At 43.6% G+C, this 20821-nt stretch overlaps 1 protein-coding gene and 1 long non-coding RNA gene across 4 annotated transcripts; one reads left to right on the top strand and one right to left on the bottom strand.

Moving 5' to 3' along the window:
• Positions 1 to 2802: 2802 nt before the first annotated feature.
• LOC142495367 (uncharacterized) lies at positions 2803 to 12275 on the bottom strand. Its single transcript, XR_012801723.1, has 3 exons — positions 10942 to 12275; positions 9651 to 9833; positions 2803 to 5020 (listed from the first exon to the last, which is right to left on the bottom strand). It is a non-coding gene; the product is annotated as an uncharacterized LOC142495367 (long non-coding RNA).
• Positions 12149 to 19982, top strand: B4GALT7 (beta-1,4-galactosyltransferase 7). Of its 3 annotated transcripts, none has more exons than XR_012801722.1 (6): positions 12149 to 13012; positions 13319 to 13666; positions 15279 to 15504; positions 17646 to 17729; positions 17863 to 18108; positions 19731 to 19775. XR_012801722.1 is itself a non-coding variant. In XM_075600762.1 (6 exons), exons 1-6 carry the CDS (start codon positions 12963 to 12965, stop codon positions 19884 to 19886), a joined length of 969 nt encoding a protein of 322 aa, XP_075456877.1. In that variant the 5' UTR covers positions 12152 to 12962; the 3' UTR covers positions 19887 to 19982. The 3 variants fall into 3 exon arrangements, 2 of the variants coding, with proteins under 2 accessions (XP_075456877.1, XP_075456878.1); XM_075600762.1 differs by having other exon boundaries at positions 12152 to 13012; positions 18004 to 18108; positions 19731 to 19982; XM_075600763.1 differs by having other exon boundaries at positions 12153 to 13025; positions 18004 to 18108; positions 19731 to 19982.
• Positions 19983 to 20821: the final 839 nt, after the last annotated feature.

The following is a 20821-nucleotide window of genomic DNA, read 5'->3' as shown; positions in this document are numbered from 1 at the left end:
TCAAATGATGCCGCAGGGTCATGTGACGTTACGTTCTATGACCCCATGGCGTCATTCGACGCTGCGTTGCCATGGAGATGCGCATATAAACTATCAACATCCAGGGTTACCAGAATGCAATCTGTTGTCTCTATTTGGATGTCACTAATCTGCAAAATGAACTCTGTAATGTCTTTTACATAAGTACAGCAAGGCCCCGCTTTTCGGCGGTACCGATAAGGGAGCCGCCATGTCTGTGCATGCGCTGAACGGGCCGGTCTGGGGTCGCGCATGCACAGAATGGAGGGTTTTGCCGATTTTGCGCATGCGTAGATCGGCACATTGCCGGTCTGCACATGCACACATAAGGAAAATCGCCAGTTCCGCTTTCCGCCGATTTTCGCTTTGTGGCAGGTCCTTAGAACGGAACCCTGCTGTACTCATACCCATGACCATTGGCTGGAGATAAAAATCCACAAACTGTGAAAGTGGATGGCATAAAGACCCTCTTGCCGAAATAATAGGCCTTCCTGGTGGCTTAGTGATGGACTATGTATTTTCGGTAGAGTATACAGAATTGGCATTCTTGGAAAACGTTGCATAAGGAATTTGCCCGTTTTTCCTGAAATCCAGTTGTTGGTGATCCCCATTTGTACAATAGAATCAACCTCTTTGTCACGATGGACACAACTATTATCAACACATTTATATTTTGGGTTTAGATTGAGCATACAAGTTGAGCAAAATAAATTGTCATTTATTTCCTTGATAGACAGACACACGACAACCTTAGAATACACTTAATAAAAACACTTGCTGAACAGAGAAACTGGATATAATGTCCAGAAAGGTGCCAAGCACCAGAAGATTGTCCTTTAAAATGTAGTCTTTTTGCAAGGGCGCAAATTGCCAGCCCAATCCTTCTGTGAGAGTGCAAAGTCTTTTCTGGTCCGTTGGGGTCTGATAGATAATCCCCAGCAATCACAGAGTCCTGCCGCAGAGTTCTGTTCTTGGTTCCGATGTGATAAGACTCTTTGTGTTCCAGGGTTGTTGCTGCTCTTATCCGCTGTTAGAAGCGTGATGGAAATCCGCTCACATTGTAGAATGGAAAACGAAAGACAACGGGGATAGCCTTGGTGGCATGTATATAGGGTTTGAAAGCCTATCTTCAACATACCCACCCAATCCCCCTCGTGGGAATTTTCTCATTCCCCAATCCCCTACTTGCCCACAGTTTGGAGAGTGGGCACTCTAGAGATTTCCTGTTCACACAGAGTCTGTGCGACAACGCCACCTTGGCTATTTAGCATAGGTGCACTCCCCTCTTTACCTGGCCTCTCTCAGGCTGGGAGGGAAACTCCGGGTGTGAGCTAGCCCAGATGGTCAACAGGATTTCCTATTTAGCACCCATTCAGGCCAATTTACACATCCTGACTGGAGCTTTCATATGCAACACTTCCCGAGACTCACAGGCGTTGGCCCAGCATATGATCTTTGAAGCTTGCATTGGAAAGTGACCCAGTTCATAGGTGTCAAAACATTTGGTTCTGGTGTGCATTTTAATGACAGGAGAAAACAAAACTTCCTCCTGCTTGTCCCTTTTAAAACCTGCAGCAAAAATACACTTTATTGAAAATACATGTTCCCCTTATCTCACAATTATATTTTTCATACTGTATGTGTGTGCTTGGGATGTACTCTACTGCAAGCACATACAATCCTGCAAAATGGGGGCAACAATGCATAAAAGGGAAAATGGTACATAGGAACAGCATATAAAATTAACACCTTCACCCCCAATATGAATTAGGATTAACCAGCCGAGCATACTGCCTTTATTAATGCACTGATTAATCCTATCGTCACACTCTTATATTCAGCTGTTGGATCCCCAGGCAAACGTCTGTAATTAATTAAATTGGCCAACTGTTCCTCAATTTCTTGTTTATAATAAGCGTATTTGAGTAACACGATTCCGCCTCCTTGTCCGCAGCGCGGATAATGATCTCCATAGTATTCCTCAATGTGTCAATAGCAAGTCTTTCTTCCCGGGAGATGTTATAGAAGCTGGTTTTGTGATTTTTTATGCTACCGCTGGTTTCCATGTCCAAAACATTCATAAATGCTGGAATATTATGATTACCAGTCTGCGGATCAAAATTACTGCTGGTTTTAAAGGTCTTAGTATCAGACAAACTGCTTTGATGACCTTGTTTGCTAAAAAAAAAAGTCCTTAAGTCTCAACTGACGATGGAACCTGTACATGTCCACTTCCCAGTTAAAACTATTTTGGATGTTAGTCGGTACAAAGCTTAAACATTTGTGGAGAGCGTGGAACGGTTGGTTGTTTTCGCGCATGCGCGATGTGGTCACGCTGTGAGCGTGCACCCTATTTGCTGCCACGGACACGGTTGGGTTACTGTGTTACGCGGTGTGAGGGATATTATTGCATATAGCAGGTTAGTACATACGCAGGCCCCTGTTGACGTCTGGTTCTGTGTGCCATGTTTTCATTGGTTCTTGCAGTACCTAGCATTGGATTCTATTGATTTTCTAAGTTCAGTGGGTGTTACCTATGGATGTAATTTGGATTTTCGCGGATTTTCACTGATTTTTTTGATTGGGATCAGGTGTCCTTAGTGGTGGGGGTATATATGGGTGTCCAGATCAGTCACTTGTTGCACTGCCCTGAGGAAGGTCTCTCTGCGAGGACCGAAACGTTGGCTGCCCTGGGTTCACAATACACATTTTTTTGTATTTCCCTGGTTACTGTGTGAGATTATATATATATATATATATATATATATATATATATATATATATATATATATATATATATTCCATAGCATAACAGTGTTGCACACTAGCCTTCTCAAAATTCTGATGCTTGTCCCATAAAGCAGATAATAAACTTGTATAGTTACCAGAGTAGCTAGAACTGGTCAGGTGACAGAGAGACAGCACACAGTGGTATAGAAAAAACTGTATTAAAGATAACGCAGGACACCAAAACCAACGTTTCGGTCCTCAACAGGGATCTTCCTCAGTTTTTTCTATACCACTGTGCTGTCTCTCTGTCACCGGACCAGTTCTGGCTACTCTGGTAACTATACAAGTATGTATAAATATATATATATTCTTATAATATAAGTTCAGTTACCTTGGAGAGTACAGCTGTTCCAATGTTTCTATGGATTAATTACATGTGAAGTCTATTCTAATAAGAATTGACACAAAAGGTGTCATACTATGGTCTCAAGTTGCTTAAAACTGCCCAGTTTAGGTTTTAGCTGATACAACCAAAGAGACTATGACAGTTAGGTTGGATTGATAAGGAGATCTGAGACTATTCCAGTATTCTATGTATAGAATACGTGTGCTATTTCTTATGAGATCATATCAGTTTAAAGCTGCAGGACCTAATTTGGCTGATTCAAGGAATATTATTTAGATAAATATGCAGTAGTGATCTTGGTAAGCTTAAGGCTATGGCCCCACTGTCTGCGCTGCACGTGCGCCAGCAAGGCTGGCGGCGTGAGCAGCCGAGTTCCCCGGTCTGCAGTGAGCTACAGAAAAAAAATAAGTGCTGTGAAGAGCACTCAAGATCTCCAAAAAAATAGCACAATTTTATTAAAGTCTAACATCATACACATAAAACGTAATTAAAAGCACACGGGACCCTAAGGAATGTATATAGCTAATGCTTCAACTCCAGCTTCTAATGACAGCTGCAACCATAAGGTCTATCACAGTAAGAGCTATTCCCAAGGGGTAAATAGCTCAGGGTAACAAAAGACTCTAAGATCAAAAGACCAGCCGGTCATACTGTATATAAATAGACAGGATAAAGTGTCTATGGGAAACTTCAATCTTAACAGATAATGAAATCCTTAATCTGTCTAACTCTATATGATAAACTCCTGTAGAGTTAAGGAGCAGGTATATATCTCAAGACAGAATAATAACACACGTTACACAATGCACTCACACATAGATCAAGTTTGATAATGAGAACAGAGTAGAACACTTGAATAATTACAGTGATGCTGAAAAGGAACTAATGCTCAAAGCAGTACAGGCAAAAGGACATGTATTTCCAAAGTATTGCATAGAAAAAATACACGTGGATGAAGAGTCCTGAAGATATAAAGCCCAAAAAGGGCAAAGATAGTCATGACTGAGCTAATAGAGAGAGTCCAGCAGCAAATAAGGATACGTGTTTGTATACTTATTCCCAAAGGACTGTGTCCAGGATAATAGCAGAGAGTAATCAGCTCAGCAATCCAATAGGGAAGAAATGGTATTCCAAATAGCAAACAGGCTGGATTAGCCTGTCAGCGGCTGGTAGAGCAGAACTGGTGAGCAGAGAAAAAAATCTCAGGGTCCCGGTGGTGCATTCACTCTACATATGTTTCACCCGAAGGCTTCTTCATGGAGTGAAGGGTTAGCCACACATAGGCAGCTTTAAACACTTGTGACGGGAGACGCACTTAATAACACATTTATATTTCGTGGATCCTGATTGAGCAGAACAGGTTGAGCAAAATAAACTGAGATTTATTCCCTTGACAGGCAAACACACGACAACTGCAGAATAGCAGTTTATTTATAAATAAATAAATTTAAATGTAAAGCAGGGTTGGTTTGGCGCACATAAAATGATGGGGGTGTGTTGATCAGGTGCAAATTCTCAGAATGAGAGCAGAGCCGTGATACAGTTCAACACGTGTCACGCGTCATAACCCTGCTGATTTCAAGGATCTCCCTTCATGAGATGCTACTGTGCATGCGTGGGTTAGCACACATCATGTGTTGGAGGCGTGTCTACCCAGCGCGTCATCTCTTCCTCGGAGCAGAGCCAAAGTACAGCTGATTGCGCGCATCATTCATCAGCTGATCGAAGAGATGTCTTGTGCTGATAATCTTGCCAGATGTACTACACCGCATGCCTAAGGTATAAGCATCTTTACAAAGCCACAGGACTTCAGCTAGTGGTCTGCTGCCGATCTGAGCTGCATCACTACACGATAAAGATGAAACACTTCTCCCCAGAAAAAAATAGAAATGACAGAGACAATACATAAGTGAAAAAGATACATTATATATACTGTATAAAGTAATTAAGGGAACACACTCTAAGTAAGATAATAAATCAAAACATAGTTCCCAATTTATATTTTTAAAGACAAGAGGCACGTATGTATACAGAATGAATCTCAGTCTAGCCAAATACAATGCTATGGATTTTTTCACTGAATTAAGAACGGTCTGTTTAACTTTCTCCTTGTAAGGAATTTAGGATCCCCTAGCTGAGTGTTTTTGGAGTGCTGCATTATTTGTTCTGAGCCCATTTTTAAGGAAAGAAGGTAAAGTTCAAATACCTCATTAATGAGGCTGGTCTTGCTCATTCTTACCGTTAGTGATCGTGAGAAACACCAATGCAGTTGCACTGAGCATGGAGCGACAATTATTACATTAGGGGACTGTTTAGCTGTATCCGTTTACCAAAGTGGTGGAAAATCTGTGCAAAAAACAGCACCATAGGTATTGCATGGAAAGAAAGGGGATCTTTGTTTGTATTTACCAATGTCATGTAATTATTCTGCACTGATTTTTACCCCAGTTTTGCAGCCATCATTAAATAACCTCCTATCTGTTCTTATTTTGGGGCTAGAATTTAAATGTCACACTCTTTTTGGGTACCTGCACCTCTACAGCTATTTAGGGGAGAGACTTCCTGAGTTGTAATTTTGGGTTAAAATGTACCTTTGCAGAATCACTTCTGGAGTCTAAACCATTTTGATCACTCTATGTCCATGATAATCAGCGTTTTCCTGAAGATAGTGAAGAGGTTATCTATACAAAATTATCTGCTGACAAAACACTTGGCAGAAGAAGACTTTTCGTGCTAACTGTGCCGTATATTTTTATTCGGTATGTTTTATTATTCATCGTTACCAGATATATACAAAACATGCATGCTATTCTGTTCTTTGTACCATCCCACTTTGATCACTGCATGCGACTGAGAAAGAGCCAGGTCTGGCATGGGATTCAAAATGAACATTTAGTTTGTCATGTATCTGTTCTCTCAATGCACTGCTGTGTGTTCCTCCTTTCCCCCCTCCTGTCTTTTAATATACCTATATCGGAGCGCAATGGGGAGACGTAAAAGTATAAAAATAGTCTTTATATAAAAAGTGGTAATAAAAGACATGCGCCCCGAAGAGGAAAGGAAATCCCCTGCCCCGGAGAGCTTACAATCTAAGTGGTGTGATGGGAAATTTTGAGGCAGCGGGTAAGGGAACACATGCAATAGATAGCAGTCGTTTGTAGAAATGACTGTGGGTGTGGGACAGTAGCCATGAATCTCTAGCTATTGGAGTTTTTCATTTAAGCGGTGAGGTTTAAGGTTTGTCTTAAAGTTGGAAAGAGAAGGTACTTGGCGTATACGAAGTGTGAGCTAGTTCCACAGGTGGGGGCAGAGAGGGGGGAAAAGGTTTAAGGCGAGAGAGCAGTCGAGGTGAAAGAGGTGGGCAGGACATAGTTGTTGGTAGAACGCAGGAGACGAGCAGGGGTATAACGAGAGATCAAAGCTCATATGTAGGGAGGAGCAGATCAGTGGTGAGCGTTGAAGTTGAGGCGAACATTGTGGGTGATTCAAGACTTGATGGGAAGCCAGGAGCGGGATTTAAGGAGAAGATGTGCAGACACTGTTTTAGGAGAAAGTTAATTTATTCTAGTAGCAGAATTTTGGATAGATTTCAAAGGAGTCAGTTGTAAGGCAGGGAAGCCTGTTAGCAGTATGTTACAATAATCCAGACAGGAGAGGATTAAGGGCATGCATTAGATGAGGAGGAAAGAGCAGATTTTAGTAACGTTACGAAGGAAGAAGCGACAAGTTTTAGCCGTGCCGTGAACGGAGAAGGAAAGGGCAGAGTCCAATGTCACTGCTAAGCACCAAACGTGCTTTGGCTTCAGGATATATGGTCGTACCGTTTACTGTGATGGAAAAATATATAGATATATAACAGATATTAGGCCAGATTTAGGAGCTCAATTTTAGCCATATTAAGTTTAAGGCAGTAAAGCACCATCCACAAGGATATAACCAGGAGACAATCAGACTTGGAAAAGAAAAAAAGCGCTACCACCAAGTGACAATCCATCTGTATACAATAGTGAAATATAATGTGCATAAAATAAGACATTGCTGCTCCACACTTGACAGACGGTGTGTTTGGTCTTCTAATAGTAATTTTGTAAATGACAGGAGCGCACAACAATTATCTAGTATAGCGCATCTGCGATTAGTGCATAAGTGTAGTCACTCAAAGAAATTCACTTTGTTGCACACCACTAGTATAAATATATACAAATTTACATTTAAACTGCATATATAAAATATATATCGCCAAAAAAAATTAAAACGGAAAATACCACTAAAAGCCGAGGTAGGTGAAGAGGATAAGATGACAGTGGTAATGATCCCACAGTGGGGAAGGGGTTAATGCGCTAGTATTGGGCAGCCTTTATGAATAGTCAGGTTATGAGTATAGCCTGTCTTTGCAGTCACTCTACTGCAACTCTTAGGCTAGGTCCCCGCTGCAGTCGACGGCAGCGTGCATGCCTCTCACCAGCCCTTTACCTCCTCCATCACTTAGAACAGAAAATGTGCGAAATGGCTGTGCCCCCCCTTTTTGGCCATGCCCCCCACGCCTAAAAAAGCTGTGTGCAGATCGCGGTGAAGCGCTGTGCACGCGCCGCCAGGACGCCAGACACGTGTGCAGGCGCATGCAGCGGGACCTTAGCCTTTAACTCAGTCAGAGGCTCGTGTAAAGGCAGCCTATGTGACAGTAAGATAATTAGTATAGGCTGGCTGTGCGATCACTCTACTGCAGCTATTAAACTCTGTGAAAGGGGACGGAATGGAGCCTGATCGTCTCTGTCCCTATAGCATTAATCTATCTGTTAGGTGTAGCAATGTGGTGTCCCTTAATGTTGCCTGTTATATGAGGGATGCAAAAGATAGGATGTACAGATATTAAATACTCTATCATGGAGATGCTTAGCTATTAACCAGTCTAATGATCCACTGCTGTTGTCTGCTAGAGACGATCAGATGCAGAGTATGCAGATGCAAGATTACCTAAAAGTGGAGATGAAAAACAGAGGTGGATTTATAACCTTGTTACTGACAGTGAGGCTGATCCTGATCATGTAATTGCTGTATTGTTAATGTAGGCCTGATCTGCTCTCAGTTACTCGCTCTCTTGTATAACCCAACTAGCTAGTCCCTTACATTCACTAATCACTGTATCTAGCTCTGCGGACACACGGGAGGTGTCAAATGTCCTTATTTCTCTTTCTTCGATTAACCCAGCACCACAGTACTCAGCATTCTGGTCTCATCACATAAAAAGAAATGTTTATTTTGAAGATAAACACTCGCATGCAAAAATACCGTATTTCCTTGATTCTAAGACGCACCTTTGTTCCCATTTTCACGTCTGAAATCATGATGCGTCTTAGAATTTCGATTTAAAAAAAAAAAAAGAAAAAACAGTCCTCATTGGGGGCGCTGCTGGAGCTGCTGCAGCGGGGATGTTTCCAGCGCCCAGCAGCAGCTCGGCAGTCTTATCCGGCTCCGACCACGGCGCTGGTCAGAAACGATCGAGGTCGGAGCGAGGTCCTCCCGATACTGTTGCAGCTCAAGTATAACTCGTACATACTTGTTTCTTACTTGCAAAATGATGACCTTCTTGATACATTTGATATACCTTATTAACACTAATGTTGTGCTTCCCTGATTTTCTTTGTGAGTTGCTGATTGAATATATGAAGATTGTGGACAACAGTGAAGAACCACACAAGATTCTGATTTATGCAGGATAGGTCATGCCAAACTAACCTTATTTGTTTCTTTGAGGAGGTAAGTAGGAATATAGACCAGGGTAATGCAGTTGATGTGGTCTACTTAGATTTTGCTAAGGCTTTTAATACGGTTCCAAACAAGAGGTTGGGGAACAAAATAAAGCAAATTGGGCTCAGTAAAAATATACAGTATGCACCTGGATTGAAAACTGGTTGAAGGATAGACCAGCGGTGCGAGATTTTTTTTGGGGGGGCACGGGCAGTTGCAGAGGTCCCACGCTCTCCCCCCCGGCATTTAAATTAAATGCCAGGGGAACGCACGAGGCCTCTGCAACCTCTACTTACCGAGGTTCAGCTGGCTCCAGGACACGTTACCATGGCAATGCGGTGTAAAATGACGTCACGGTTGCCACGGTAACGTGCAGGCAAATGACACCGCGGGTCAAGTGAAGTCACATGACCTCACGGCGTCATTTGATGCCGCGCGAGGTAAGGAGGGGGGGGCGCACCGAGGAGAGCAGGCACGGGGGGGGGGGGGGGGAGCGCAGCAAAAAAAAGTTTGCGTGCCCCTTGGATAGACAACAGAGGGTTGTCAGAAATTGAACTTTTTCAGGTTGGGCTAAGGTCGTGAGTGGAGTACCTCAGGGATCGGTACTGGGACACCTGCTTTTTAGCTTGTTTATTAATGACCTTCAGGTTGACATCGAGAGCAAAGTCTCCATCTTTGCTAATGGTACTAACTTGTGTAAGTGTCAGGATCCTTGAGCCGCGACGCACTCGGCTCAACCGCCACTTACCCCAACCCGTGATCGGATCCCCCGCTCCTCCCGTCATCCGTGAGGCCCCCTTTTCTTCATCTGGTATCAGCGCGCGGAGGTAAATACCCTGTCATCGGGTCCCGCCTCCAGGTTGCGCCCACGCAGTTACGTCATCGGCGCGCAGCGTGCACACGAGCAGTACAAAAGGACTCTGGGTCATTCCTTAAGGTTGGAGGAAAGGAGATTTCACCAGCAACAAAGGAAAGGGTTCTTTACAGTAAGGGCAGTGAAAATGTGGAATTCATTACCCATGGAGACTGTGATGGCAGATACAGTGGATTTGTTCAAAAAAAGGTTGGACATCTTTTTAGAAAGGAAAGGTATACAGGGATATACCAAATAAGTAAACATGGGAAGGATGTTGATCCAGGGAGTAATCTGACTGGCAATTCTTGGAATTCAGGAAGGAATTTCGTTTTCCCCTTATGAGATATCATTGGATGATATGATTTTTGTTTGCCTTCCTCTGGATCAATATACTGTAAATATAGATATAGGATAAAATACCTGTTGGCTAAATTAGAATTGATGGGCGCATGTCTTTTTCCAACCTCATCTGATATGTAACTAGTCTAAAAAAAAAATCTCTTTATTTCTGATTTCATGTGAGTGAATACATTGGACTAATTACAGGTGCACTGCAATCAGAGACTTGGGAGTGGATTGCAGGGGTGAGGGTAGGGGTGGATAGATATATCTGCCTATCATATGCATAGAGATGTCTTAGGCCAAACCAGTTGATGAGGTCACGGTGTGATAGTATGTAGAGAGAGAAAAGGAGAGGTCCCAGAACAGAGCCCCGAGGCACACTAACACACGGATCAACAGGAGATGAAGACATGTTAGCAACAGTGACAGAGAATATGCGATGGGCGAGGTATGATAAGAACCAGGCTTTGTTACGGATACCAAGAGAGTTTAGAATATGAAGCAGAAGAGGGTGATCGAAGGCAGCAGAGAGATCAAGCAGGATAAGTAGGGAAAATGTCCATGGGATTTGGCTTCATGTAGATCATTGGCTACTTTACTGAGCACAGTCTCTGTTGAGTGAGGTGTATGGAAGCCAGATTATAAAGGGTCCAGGAGGGCAGGGGAATTAAGAAAGTTGATAATACGGGAGAACACGAGACGTTTAGCAGTTTGGAGGCAGGGGGGATACAAGTCAATAGATGGCACCATTTTTTCAGCCTTGGTGAATTCAATCAGAATAACAATAAAGGAGCACAAACCAAAAAACTCATGTGCACAAGTGTTTGTGCAAAATACTTACTTAGTGCAGCCTACAAAAACGGTCACTAGTGCCGTGTCCATGTACTACTTGGTGAGTACAATGATGGTGTTAAGAATCAGCCATTTTACCATCCAGCATAAGCAGGACTGTTATGAGTTTAATGAGCTCAGCCCTTATTATCCTTGGCCTCCGTGTTAGTCACTGACAAATCCTTTGCCTTGTGTAATGTGTGGGAAGGACCGTGTTGGCCAACCCACTTATTTAGCAGGTGATCAATAGTAATGTAATGTTTCTACCTGTCCAGTTCTTAGTGGAGGGCAGTGGGAGATCAATTTGACTACCTCGATTGATTTAACTAACATATCCAGACTCTCACTTCCCCCTGGTTAATGCACTGTAATCACCCTCCTGCAGACTGTCACATCTCCCTAGGTAATGCAGTGTAATCACCCTCCTGCAGACTGTCACATCTCCCTAGGTAATGCAGTGTAATCACCCTCCTGCAGACTGTCACATCCCCCTAGGTAATGCAGTGTAATCACCCTCCTGCAGACTGTCACATCTCCCTAGGTAATGCAGTGTAATCACCCTCCTGCAGACTGTCACATCTCCCTAGGTAATGCAGTGTAATCACCCTCCTGCAGACTGTCACATCTCCCTGGGTAATGCAGTGTAATCACCCTCCTGCAGACTGTCACATCTCCCTAGGTAATGCAGTGTAATCACCCTCCTGCAGACTGTCACATCTCCCTAGGTAATGCAGTGTAATCACCCTCCTGCAGACTGTCACATCTCCCTAGGTAATGCAGTGTAATCACCCTCCTGCAGACTGTCACATCTCCCTAGGTAATGCAGTGTAATCACCTTCCTGCAGACTGTCACATCTCCCTAGGTAATGCAGTGTAATCACCCTCCTGCAGACTGTCACATCCCCCTAGGTAATGCAGTGTAATCACCCTCCTGCAGACTGTCACATCCCCCTAGGTAATGCAGTGTAATCACCCTCCTGCAGACTGTCACATCTCCCTAGGTAATGCAGTGTAATCACCCTCCTGCAGACTGTCACATCTCCCTAGGTAATGCAGTGTAATCACCCTCCTGCAGACTGTCACATCTCCCTAGGTAATGCAGTGTAATCACCCTCCTGCAGACTGTCACATCTCCCTGCTAACCTTTTCTGTTCATCATGGGAACTTTTGGTCCCGGAACCTTTGCGTCGCAGGTCGTGTTTCTGGAGGGCATCAATTTGTTGCACAACCACTAAAGAGCCAGCGTGTAACGGGGAGAGCAGCAGTGCTAAGAATCCCCCCTCTCCTCGGAAACAAGCACCCCGCGCGCTGCAGCTCACACACTGAATAGGCGTGTGCAGGGTTTGTCAGTTGTATATACACCAGGTTCTGGTATACAGAGGGCTGTCACGTGAGGGTGTATATATAGAACTCTATAGGTTTATACACCAGGTTCTGGTATATAGAGGGCTGTCACGTTAGGGTGTATATATAGAACTCTATAGGTTTATACGCCAGGTTCTGGTATACAGAGGGCTGTCACTTTACGGTGGATATATAGCACTGTATAGGTATATACTGTACAGTGTGCTGTGCCTAGTGAGGGGATCTGTTACATTGTAGTATAGTAGTTTGTGTGAGTTGTGCTGCAGGCTCTGCAAGGTTCTGATAGATCTAGGTTTGTTGGAGTGTTGTGGGGATTTTTAAGGATTTGTTGTATATATTGGGTGCTTGTAACTTGTTGGTGTCTAAGGGCTTATAAGAGTTAAGTTACCATGGAGAAGTGGAAGGAATGAAGTGTGACTGCTTGTATACTGTATATATTTTAAGTTGTTTGTGGGAATAGTGTTTATTTTATAGAGGTTCCGCGTGGAGTTGGTATGTAAAGATGGTTGATGCTTTGCAGTGTATTGGTATTTATAAGAGTTGTGTAAGGCTTTCATATGTGATGATATGTTGGTGGATGTAAGGGTGTCTGTAGGATGCTCCGAGGGTTATGGATTTTTAAGGCTCTGATATTTCTGAGCTGTGCGCTATCAGAAAGCAGAAGAGATGTATCTGTCTCGCAGGAAACCGGCTCTGTACCTCAGAGAGGACAGCAGGTGAGACCTGCAGGTGACCATAGCTTGCTTGTGTTTATAAGCATGATGTTATCCCGGTTTGCTTTGTGCTGGAACCCACGATGTATATGTGAATGAACATCACTGTAACCTTACTGTAAAATTACTCAAGTCTGTCTTGGCTCTCTGTTACCCCTTAGTAAAGTCAGTGCCACCCCATGTATGTTTTGTACAGGCTGCTTGTTGCTATGTAAAGGCTCCTGTCTCCTCCTTGATTTTGCTTAATAAGGGTCTTTGAAATGCAAGTGACTTTAGGAGATTAACCTATGTCCTCTCTCTCCTTTTTAGGTCAGGCCTTTTTCTGGGGATCTTGCCTCGGAAATGCAGCATCTTCAGACTGTTCCTGACCTGTCTGATCCTTGGCTTCCTGTCTATGCTCTGGCTACAGCTCAGCTGTACGGGTGACGCCAGTAAGAAGGGGCACCAGGAAGAAATGTCTCCCCAGAAGCCTTGCACCCAGGCTCTTAGGACTGTGAGCGAGGATCCCTCATGGGGTCCCCACCGTCTTGCTGTGCTGATTCCCTTTAGGGAGCGGTTTGAGGAACTCCTGAGCTTCGTCCCTCATATGCACCAATATCTGTCCGAGAAGAAAATCCTGCACCATATATTTGTTATCAATCAGGTGGATCACTTCAGGTTTGTGCCGTCACTGCCTTGTGAACACCCACCAGACAGAAATAGCAATTGCTCCCCTGTCGGAGAGATTCCCTAGGCAGGGTTATCACATCCTATATGGCGTGCCTTCATAATCTGCTCCATTTTATTAGTCCACATCTGCACTGTGATGCATTGTTACCTTAAAACTATTTAACACCTATCTATAATGTTATATAAAGTAGAGTTCATTTTTACTAATGCTGCTGGGTTTGCCAGCTAGTGTTATGGGTTTCTCTCACCGGTTTCAGAAACTCATGACACTGGCAGGATCTGAATAGTAATAGATGCATCTTGCAGAGGTTCCTGCTAAGACTATACTTCTCTGTGCTTCACCTACTGATCATGTGCCTACAGTTGACACGCCTATTTCACATAATGCTCGTATATATGTAGTGGAAACACCCTCTGTGCTCTGCCTGAGGCTACTGCACATACTGGTAAAACCTGTGGCTCAAGTAATGTTACTGCTATAGCCCTGTAGTGCACGTAAGACTTCTGTACTTACAACTGACACTGTATGCTCCACCTTATGCTCTCACTCTTACAGCTGTCACCCTCTATGCCAGTGTTTTTCAACGGGGGTTCCCCGGGCATCCCTAAAGGGTTCCCTGCAATGTTCAGGTCATTTGAAAATTGTACCATATACTTAAGCATTTACGATGCATCTGATCTCAGTCACGCTATTAGAGAGGGTTGGGGCTTCTTACAATGTATCTGACCTCAGACTATTAGAGAGGGTTGGGGTTCCTTGCAATGCATCTGATCTCAGATATGCTATTAGAGAGGGTTGGGGTTCCTCAGAGTTTCACAATGTAATTATAGGGTTCCTTAACCGAAGAAAGGATGAAAACCACTGGTCTATGCTATACAGCATTGCTTTTTACATTGCTTCCCGCAGAGCAGCTTGGAATGGTCACTGGAACAGTCTAGGACCTCTGGCCATTTGGCCACGACCAAAGCACCGCCGGTGGTCCGCTGCCACTACAACTCTCCTCCAGGCATGTCGCCTCTTGAAATTTGGCTCCGCCCCCGATGCCATCTTTAAATCTCAATGGAGAGGAAAATTTACTTTTCTCATTGTCCCGCGCGACATTTAAAGATTTTGTGGTGGTCGCGGGACTCAGAGCGGCTTCCCGGGACAGTTAATTTTCCTCTCTTTTGAGATTTATAGATGGCATCAGGGTCAGAGCGCCGGCGTCGACCTGTCTGGCGGTGAGTTGTGGTGGCGGCGGACCACCGGCGGCACTTTGGTCGCGGCTAAAAATCCCATTCCGCACTGGACTGTATTCTGCTGATTTCACTATAGTGGCTTAGGCATCTAAGTGCAAGCTGCAGACACTGACACTCACTTGTAAACTAAAAGTGTGTGTGTGTGTGTGTGTGTGTGTGTGTGTGTGTATCTATACATTCTTACAGGTTCTAAATGCTTTTTGAAAACATTGAAGTATACTAATTTGTAAGTCTTTAAATGTTTCAAAAATGACATTACAATGCTCATGTTCATTCTACTCCTGTTTCCCTTTGTAAAGCTAGTTAATGTCCTGCATGCAAAATACTCTCATTCTGAAGCATGGCGATTTTTATTTGTCAGGTTTAACCGGGCATCGTTAATAAACGTGGGTTTCTTGGAGAGCGGGAATGAAACCGACTACATCGCTATGCACGATGTGGACCTGCTACCTCTTAACCCAGATCTGGACTATGGATACCCAGAGAAGGGACCCTTCCACGTGGCTTCCCCAGAGCTGCACCCGCTGTATCATTATAAGACGTACGTGGGGGGGATTCTCCTACTCACCAAAAAGCATTATGAAATGGTGAGCTCCTCCCACTATTCCCTCTGCTTTTCTCTTGCATGCAGGGTGATTGCAACACATGTTATCTTTAAAAAAAAAAAAAAAGATGTTACATACTTTAAGTTTAAGCCACTTGCTTTAGGTGACATAGCACATCATTCCCAGGCTGTAACAGGAAGCAGATGGCAACAGACCAGCGCATAGGGCCACGCGAGTGTGATACGTAATAATAGTGAAGAGAATATAACCGTGAACACCCGTGAATTTTAAAAGTATTGGTCTTCAACAAAGTATCAAGACCAATACTTTTAAATTAACATGTATTCACTCTTATATTCTCCACTATTACGTATCACTTTCTTGTGGCCCTTTGCGTTGGTCTGTTGCGATCTGCTTCCTGTTATGCCCTGGGAGCGCTGCGCTCTGCCACTTGCTGCCTATACCTTTTTGATGTTGGGAAACATCATACTTGACCAGAGCGCCATCTCTTCCAGTGGTTCTAACATGTTGTTTTTTGTTATAAAGATTTGTCTGCACTTTGATTCCTATTAGCGGAGGACTGGCACTAGCCTCGTAATGAAAAGTAATATAAAAAAAACTGCGCACCAGATTGTGTATTTGTAATGCTAAATAAACCTATATATAATGTGAATGAACTAATGTATTTTTTTAAACACTGTGCACCCAAAAACTTTTTCTTATCGAGTGACCAAATAAATAGGTAACCTCATACAAAGACTGAGAGTGCTGCTCGGCATCTTGTGGAATATATGAAAAGAACAGACCGCGCACGACTCGGTGTAAACGTATTGCACGTACAGAATTCAAACTTTATTTTCAGTACATGTTACCATTATCACCAGTGCTGGCTCCTTCCCCGTCAGTCACCACCGTCAGTATCTTGCGATCTGATAGTCTATGGGGAACGCTCTCTTGCCCGGATGTAACCGTCTCCGTGGAGTTGTCGTCAGTGAAGTCGCCTCCAGATGATATTAGCTCCCGGAGCGGCAGCCCTCTGTACCAGCCGTTGGGACGCCAGGGATGGGTGAAAATGAAAATTGGAACACCAATACTCCTGCATTGCTGGCTATGGGGTTAGCATATACATACAACTATATGTTGTGGGACATTTGCTTATATCTCCAAATCATGGCTTCGCACAGCACCTGCAGCTTTTGTCCACTTAGACCAACTAGTATGTCGCTTTGATGCGGCGCATCTAGTGATGTCAGTGGTGCTGCAATAGGTACCGTGGGTGTCTGGCGAATACACGTGGGTAGCTAACCCCATAGCCAGCAGTGCGGGAGTATTGGTGTTCCAATTTTCATCCATCCCTGGCGTCCCAACGGCTGGTACAGAGTGCTGCCACTCCGGGAGCTTATATCCTCGGTCTGTGACTTCACTGACGACAACTCCACGGAGACGGTTACATCCGGGCAAGAGAGCGTTCCCCATAGACTATCAGATCGCAAGATACTGACGGTGGTGACTGACAAGGAAGGAGCCAGCAGACTGGTGATTAATAGTAACGTACCGAAAACATGCCCTGCTTTAATCATGTTTGAATGCTGTACGTGCAATACTTACCACATGGACTGTAATTGGTCACTTGATGATATGTTTACACTGAGTCGTACACTGTCCTTTTCTTTTCATACTAGCCTCTTAATGTCTTATGACCCTCATTGTGTCCCTTTCCCCCCCCCCCCCAACATATAGTATGAAGGTATATGAGTATGGCGCCATTTCCACTGGGTTCAACAACAATGCTGATGCATAATATCCCAACTAATGACATGGAACAATGAATCCCGCTGCATCGGTATATGTATGCGTTAAGCGCCCAATAGGGGCGCACTACCCCCCTGTCATACAGCTGCTTTAGGACCAAGATACCCTTTACCCAGCAGCATGTGTGTAGTGAGTGTTCCTACCTACCTCAGCATGTACACGAGACTGATTAATACTTACACAGCATCCATCTTTACAAAGAACTAGTTCTTGCCAATGTGCTTACGTCTGGGATGCTAATGGTAAAAGTGGGTGTCTTTTTCTGATTTAAATCTCTAGTACTTTAAAAAAAAAAAAAAAAAAAATGTTAATAACCACTTTCTGTGGTTTTTTTCATTGGCTCACTTTATCTATTGCTTCTTCTCCTGCAGTGCAATGGAATGTCAAATCGGTTTTGGGGATGGGGTCGTGAAGACGATGAGTTTTACAGAAGGATCAAAGCAGCTGGTCTGAAGGTGATTCACAGACGAAACTTTTTTTTATTGTGTTTTATGTAGCACTGCTTGTTTCTGCAATTCTGCACACAAAGTATATACACATGTAGCTCCTCCCAAATACCTCAGATATATTTTGATTTGACTTTTGCAGAATAAGTTGGACACGATCCCAGTTCTGCTGGTAGCCGCCCCCCAGCCTCTCCCCATTGCACATACGCATTGCTTTGAGGCTTAGGATATTGGACAGGTCATGGTAAATACTAAAGGGTCCTTGATGCGTACCTTGTTTTAGCTCTTGCGCCCCACGGGGATCGGCACAGGATACAAAACCTTCCGCCATTTACATGACCCCGCCTGGAGAAAACGAGACCAGAAGAGAATCGCTGCCCAGAAGCAGGTACAGTGGCTGTAAATCGCATACGTCAGCGCGTGCGCATGCGTATGTAGTATTTGTAAAATCTGGGGATACATTTTTGCCTGACACAAATGTTTTAAATAATTGACACAAAAAAAACCAAGCTCAGATATACTGAGTAGAAATGTAGAAAATATATAATATCCACTTGAACTAAATGTGCATAAGTGTTAAAGTGCTCCCAGCTAAAGTGTAAAATAGTGGCAATATGTGAAACATAATCACAAGGTGTGTAACACTTCTAATGGAATGAGTGAAGATAACCCTTAGAGATGCCGATCCTTCAACACCAGATATTTCCAAACATGTAATGGGTAAGACACAGCCACCTTGGAGCGCAAACATTCACAAGGTATAGAGAAAAAGGGAGACAATAAAAATAGTGCATTATATTTATAAAGGTCTGGAGATGGTGGGAGTCCCACTCGCGTGGAATCGGCAATATTCAGGCATTGTCAAGATCGTCAGAGTACTTGAAGAAACGCCATCCTCAGATCTTCTTTAATGTATCAGGTGCTTGTAAAACTCCAAGATATACAGGGTAGAGAAGAGAGACAAACCTGGTGCAATAACGTTTTCCACTGTTTAAAAGGTATAAAAGTGGTAATACACTCACAAATTTCGCAATAGTATTGCACATTAAGACAACTAAAAGTGTAAAAAAAAAACCCAAATCATTCGGGCTCTGCTGCAATGAATGCTGACACCGCGCTCCCTTTGCTTTTTCAAGGTGTGTGTGTTTTCAGGGCCACATATGGACATATTTGTGACTTTAGTTGAGGAGTCATTGTCCTGTTATCTCAATCTGCCTCAATGTATACAATGTTGAATCCCGAGTCAGTAAAAGCCGCCAGGTCTGAGGTGGAGGTTTGTGCCATCTCTCGGGCTACACTTGTACAAACAAGATTGAGGGAACTACAATTACTGAAATTTAGTTTACACATGAGGGATGAGCAACATTAACAAAGTGTGCGTCATTTTATCAAGATACACATGTCTCCCCCCCCCCCCTCCTTCTTCCTTTTTTTTTTTTTTTTTTTTTTAATGCATTTAATTTATACTTATGCATTTTTTTTCATGCTTTATGATGTTTTAGAATACGTTAAGATCCACACAAAAAAACAACAAATCAAATGTTGGCAAAACAAAACATTTATATTTTTATTTAGAGTCGACTACGTACAATACCAAATGTAAGTTAATGGTGTGTGTGTGTGTGTGTGTTTTATATAGCGCTTCACAGCAGTAAGACACGTGACATACTGTACTATTATAACACATCATGGGAATAAGCGCTTCAGACATGAAAGCAACAATAGGAAAAGAGCTTGTAATCTGTGTTTGTTTCTGTTATAAGGACTGGTTGAGCCTGTTTCATGTGAACTTGCATACCACCCTAAGTAGCACAACGTGTTGGTGTGCACACTGGTTCTGTATGTGGTGTCACATTGCATGCATGGAGTAGGTGTGTGTATCATTTCCTGCACTCTTGTCCTGTGTTGCCGTGCCTCTGTCCCCTTTACTCTGTACTGTATGTATTTTGTTAGACTCAAGAACTTGCAGCTAGTTGTAACATCCATCTGTTTCCCTGTGGTCTCCCTCAGGAACAATTTAAGGTGGACCGCGAGGGAGGCCTGCACAGTGTCGTGTATCGCATGGAGTCTCGCTCTGAGCTCACCATTGGAGGCGCCCCCTGTACTGTGCTAAACGTGCTGCTGCAGTGTGACGTGAACGAGACTCCGTGGTGCGCCTTTAGCTGAGCTGTCCGGACCATCCGTCTCCCACCGACGTGTGAATCTTTATAAACCATGAACTGTGTGAACATTTTATATATTCTAATAAAAAGGTAAAAAATGTCTTGGATGATCAAAGTTTACTCTGGAAAGTTACCCCAGCTAGACCTTCACTTATGGATTCTTATACAGTGTGTTGCATTAACACTGTAAGATGCCAAAAGGTTTATTTCTAGGATGGTAAATTTAATTTGCCAAAACCTTCCTTCCCTTTTTTTTTTTTCTTCCAAGTGAATTCCATCTTTACACCTAATGTTGGTCAACAGCACGGATTTCCTTCAAGTCTAAGCCCAGCAGTCATTTTTCGGTGGCTGCTCTGAGACTCCTTTTACAGTTGTTGCCCCACTGATTTATCCAATGGTTTAGCTCTCTGGCGCTCCTCTCCTGCCTCTCTTTATGCCACAAACCTGAGGCTGGTGCATCACTGCTTGTTCTTACCAGCGCCCCAGTTCTACCGCAGCTGTTGGAATTCAGTCATGAGAATAAACCCGACTGCAGCAGTATTCTTCATAACAACAACAAATCCTTTTCTATCGGCAATGAAATGATGAATCTGATCTCAATATGCCCCCATAGGACTCCTGGTGGGTCTTTCTCCTGTGGCCCAATACCTTTTGGTCTGTTTGGAAAATGCCACTTCCATACAGGCAGACGAGGAATGTTAGAGCTGATCTGCCGATACCCGGGAGCCCTCTTTTCTGAGGCCCTGTGTGTCAGGCAGTATTCCCTTTCCTCTAATATTCAGGACTCTTCCTTCATTTGGGGTTCCTTACTCAAAGGGCACTGTCCCTAACTACAACATAAACGAGGGCCTGGTCTGTACTATTGCTTTATAAACATTACTTATCTACTCTCCCCGAGGCTCCTCTCGTCCTCCAAGAACCTTACCTTCCCAAACTTTC

The sequence above is a fragment of the Ascaphus truei genome, chromosome 5, assembly GCF_040206685.1.
Source record: "Ascaphus truei isolate aAscTru1 chromosome 5, aAscTru1.hap1, whole genome shotgun sequence".
Lineage (NCBI taxonomy): Eukaryota > Metazoa > Chordata > Amphibia > Anura > Ascaphidae > Ascaphus > Ascaphus truei.
This window is presented reverse-complemented; position numbering and strand designations above follow the sequence as displayed.